Genomic DNA, 3,852 nt, shown 5'->3' with positions numbered 1-3,852 from the left:
CAAAAAAAACAAAGTTAAATTTAATTGTGTCCCTCTCATATCTCTCATTTATTTGAGATTGCTGTTACATTATGAGGTCTTGCATCTCTTTGAACGCACCGCTGCACATGTAGGCTTTCTCCATTCCCCAGATGTAGGAGCCACACAAGTCACATGACTGCATAATGTTCACCTGGTATGTGCTGAACAGGTGATCCAGAGGACTGTTAGGCTGTAACGTGAGAGAGAAGATGTACAGACAATGCATTAGGATGATTAATGTGGATGTATAACGGAAAAAGTTCACAGTGCCAGTAAAGATATTACTATACTATATTATTATAGCGTACACATTTGTCTTTTTTCCTCCTCTTCTTCGCTGTCTTGGTGGTCTGAGAAAAGCCAGAAGTGAGAGATGAGTGTGTGACGTGATAGTTTATCCTTATGAAGTATTTTAGAGACTGATTACAATTAAAACTTACCTTGGCTGGCTCAGACTCTACTCGTTTTTATCTCGCCCCTAATAAAGCCGTCCAGCACAGACTGGAACAGGTTGACCACCAGCGAGACTTCTGCCTTCTTTTTGGACCCAGCTAGTGTGTTCACTTTGTTTTGGTAGCCCTTCATCAGATCTTTGTAGCCAATCTGGGGCTTCTGTTATATGAAAAAAGTAAAGTTAGTGACAACATGTATAAAAATGCTCCTACATGAATGTGCTAGTAAAAGACTGTTCCCTTTACTTTCTTCCCACTCGATTAAACTTTATGTTGTACAGAGGAAGCTCAACTGACCTGGACAGAGTACATGCCTTTGATGGTCTCTCTGAACTGCATGGTGGCTGTGAGGAAGATGCTCTCTGTTTGTGACAGCTCTTTTATTCTACTTCGCAGCTCATTCACCTGAAGACAAAGACGATGCAGAACACAGGATTTTTTTAATTGGATAGGGAGAGAGAGGGTTATTACATGCAACAAAAGTTTCCCGGATTATTTAAAAAAAAATGTCCATTTTGTACAGCTTGCTTGAGGTGGTTTCCAAAATGCTAAAAGAAATTGGAAAATAATAAAACAATTTCTATCTTGGAGAAAACACACAACTATTCTACCATGAAACAAGAATGAAAAAAGATAAAGCTTGTAAATAATGTATTATAAAATATCTATATAAACAGATAGATCAAAAGTGAAAATGGTTAAATATTACAATAAATGATCAAACTCAACTCATGAAATGTTTAACTGGAATTACCTTTTATTTTGTGAAATGATTTATATATTTCAAAATGTCATCTTCAAAAATATGTATGTACGCAGTTAAGAACTGTAATAACTGAGCTATTAGTATGTAACAACACTACAGTACAAACATGTGAGAGCCATAAATTCCCCTCCTGTCTCACCTGATTGCCGAGGAATTCGTCCAGGTTTCGCAGCTCTTTGGGGTCGGTGATCTCACGGTCCAGAGACGCGTCCCACTGCATCACCCGCGTGGCGCGACTGATTCGAATGGTTGGGTTTCGACTGATTCTCCCGCTGTCCTGGTTTGGCCTGTGGTAGGGATGTGGGCTGTAGCTGGGCAGGGTGACTGAGTCAGACAAGGGAGAAGTGGCGTTAGGTTTAAACACTACCATATCTACTGGTGATGTTTAAAATACTTTCAATAAAAATCTGAATCAAAATAATGTTTCTATATGAGTCTCTTCAAACCCCCAGAATAATATAGGCATGCTATGCAGACCCTCAGATGGCAGTGAAGAGAGGTAGTGTGTAAACCAGTGATATATGATAGTAAACTGTGACCTCCACTTGTAAACAAACATTCATTCACAATCATTCCTCTTTTTTCCTCACAGTACTTACAACCTGCTGCCCATTTAAAGTATGTGAAAATTCAAAATACCTGCATTGTAGAAATAAGTACATGAAAGTGGTTGTTATGGAGAATAAGTCTTTTGGTTACCGGCCAGGGATGTAGTGTTGATGATGTCCGTGTTCGAGGAATATTTAGGTGCCCGCTTTTTCAGGAATTTACTGAGAAACCAAACCCTGTAGAAAGACAGCCTGTATCAGTAACATCAAATACGTTAAGTATTGTTAAAAACAGCAAACCTAGGTCCTGAAAAAGCAAAAAACTTGAGCAATTTCCTTTGAACTGAGGAAAGGGTTTTACCTCTCAGGTGATGTGAGTTGTGATTGGTTAGATCCCTGTTGTCTTGAGTCCTCATGGGTGCTCCTGGCTGGAAGACTGAACCTCGACCCATCAGGTTCTGCTGGTATCTGCAACAGTATAAAAAACATCAACATGCTCTAAGTCAAAGTATAAACTTGTTCACAAGCTAGGTACACAGAGTTAGTCCTCCTTACCCACCATGTCCCCCTGCAGCAGCTGCACGACAGCTCCCACCACCAAACCAGACCACAGACAGTAAACAAGGTAGAATATCAGCACAATAGTACATTTTTACTCATCATGCAAAGCCACACTGCCACCTGCCACCAACTGAGCTTTGACCTTTTTTGCTTTAGTTAGTTTTAGCAAAGTTAGTTCATATATTATTAACATTGTGGCAGTGTGTAATGAACACTTTTTATTTACACACAAGTGAGATTTAATCGACAAATCTACAGATTCTGAATCTTTTTCCCATTTATACGTTCATTATTAGATGTGATTAGCACTAATTGTTTAATTCTTTCCTATCTTTTGGTGATTTTTGTGCGAAATAAACAATATTCCAGTAATGTGTACATTATCTAAAGTAAAGTGATTATTGCAATAATCTGAATAACATGGGTTCATTTAATAATTAATTCACATATATGATGCCATATAGGTTAAATAATGTATAATGAATTTGTAGCATTGTATATAAAATATAATCTAAATGAACGAAAATGAGGCCAATACGCTAAAATAAGTCACAATCCTTGTCTTAATTTCAAAGTGACCAAAAATCACAAGAAATTCATGATATTCTGTAGTGAGTCCGAACTATAGTAAGTTACCTTAAGGCTACTTTGGTTGAAAAGACAAAAAAGATCAAAAATGAGCTTTGGAAAATGGCCTTTGATATTTCCTTCTTAGCTCATTTTTTGTTGTCCTGGGTTGCAGGGTAGCAATAAGAAGTCCCAGAGCAATGCAACCGTCAGCAGATCTGGGGCATACACATGCAAGGCTTGCATGCAGACAGCAGCCACGGTCGGTCAAAAGGTCTCTTTGGTCAGTACCTTGACCTGGGATTTGTGGGCCCGGACATCCACGCTACTGGCTGAGCTCTTCAGGCTAGGCATATGGGGGCTGATGGGAGGCAGTGGAAAGCTCCAGTACTCGCTCTCCTTGGAGCCCCCAAAGTTAACCATCAAACCGCTGCGGGCGTAGGCTAAATGCCGCTTGCGTTTGGGCTGCTTGCGCAAACGCACCCTTACCTAATTGGGCCAGGAAAGGTGATGAGGCACAGACTGGGAGACCATCTTTGATTCATGTGTAAGGGGCCTCCATTCATGTGTTTGTCAGGTTACAACACACTGTACACACAGTACTACGAAAAGCTATTTCCAATATTTATTGTTGTACAGGACACGAACAACAACCATATGAGAGGCAATGAATGGATTGAATGACTGTTTTGGATTATCTAATAACAAAGTTTACCTCATTGGTAGAGGGTGAGCTATCGGAGCCTGATGAGCTGATCCTGGACAGTTCCTCAACAGACATGGACTTCCCTTTGAACCTGTGTTGTAGAAGCAAAGGAGCAGAACTGTGGATGACTGCGACAGTAAAATAAAGCTCTTTGCAATTACTGGTAACAGCACTGACATCCATATTTTCAGAAATTATTGCTATATTAGATTGATATATATATATATATAT

The 3,852-nt window shown here is 39.6% G+C and overlaps 1 protein-coding gene across 1 annotated transcript in view; it reads right to left on the bottom strand.

The window, feature by feature from the left end:
* The window catches only part of myo9b (myosin IXb), a 29,352-nt gene that overhangs the window by 5,646 nt on the left and 19,854 nt on the right, over window positions 1-3,852 (bottom strand). The window contains 10 exon segments of the mRNA XM_035671058.1: window positions 100-211; window positions 330-371; window positions 462-488; window positions 490-633; window positions 771-878; window positions 1,379-1,563; window positions 1,939-2,024; window positions 2,149-2,255; window positions 3,207-3,404; window positions 3,631-3,712. Of these exon segments, the coding sequence (XP_035526951.1) occupies window positions 100-211; window positions 330-371; window positions 462-488; window positions 490-633; window positions 771-878; window positions 1,379-1,563; window positions 1,939-2,024; window positions 2,149-2,255; window positions 3,207-3,404; window positions 3,631-3,712 (1,091 nt within the window).

Source organism: Morone saxatilis, unplaced genomic scaffold (genome assembly GCF_004916995.1).
Source record: "Morone saxatilis isolate NCDOM2014 unplaced genomic scaffold, NCSU_SB_2.0 Contig23, whole genome shotgun sequence".
NCBI lineage: Eukaryota > Metazoa > Chordata > Actinopteri > Moronidae > Morone > Morone saxatilis.
Note: the sequence above shows the minus strand (reverse complement) of the source record. Positions and strands in the feature narration are given on the sequence as shown.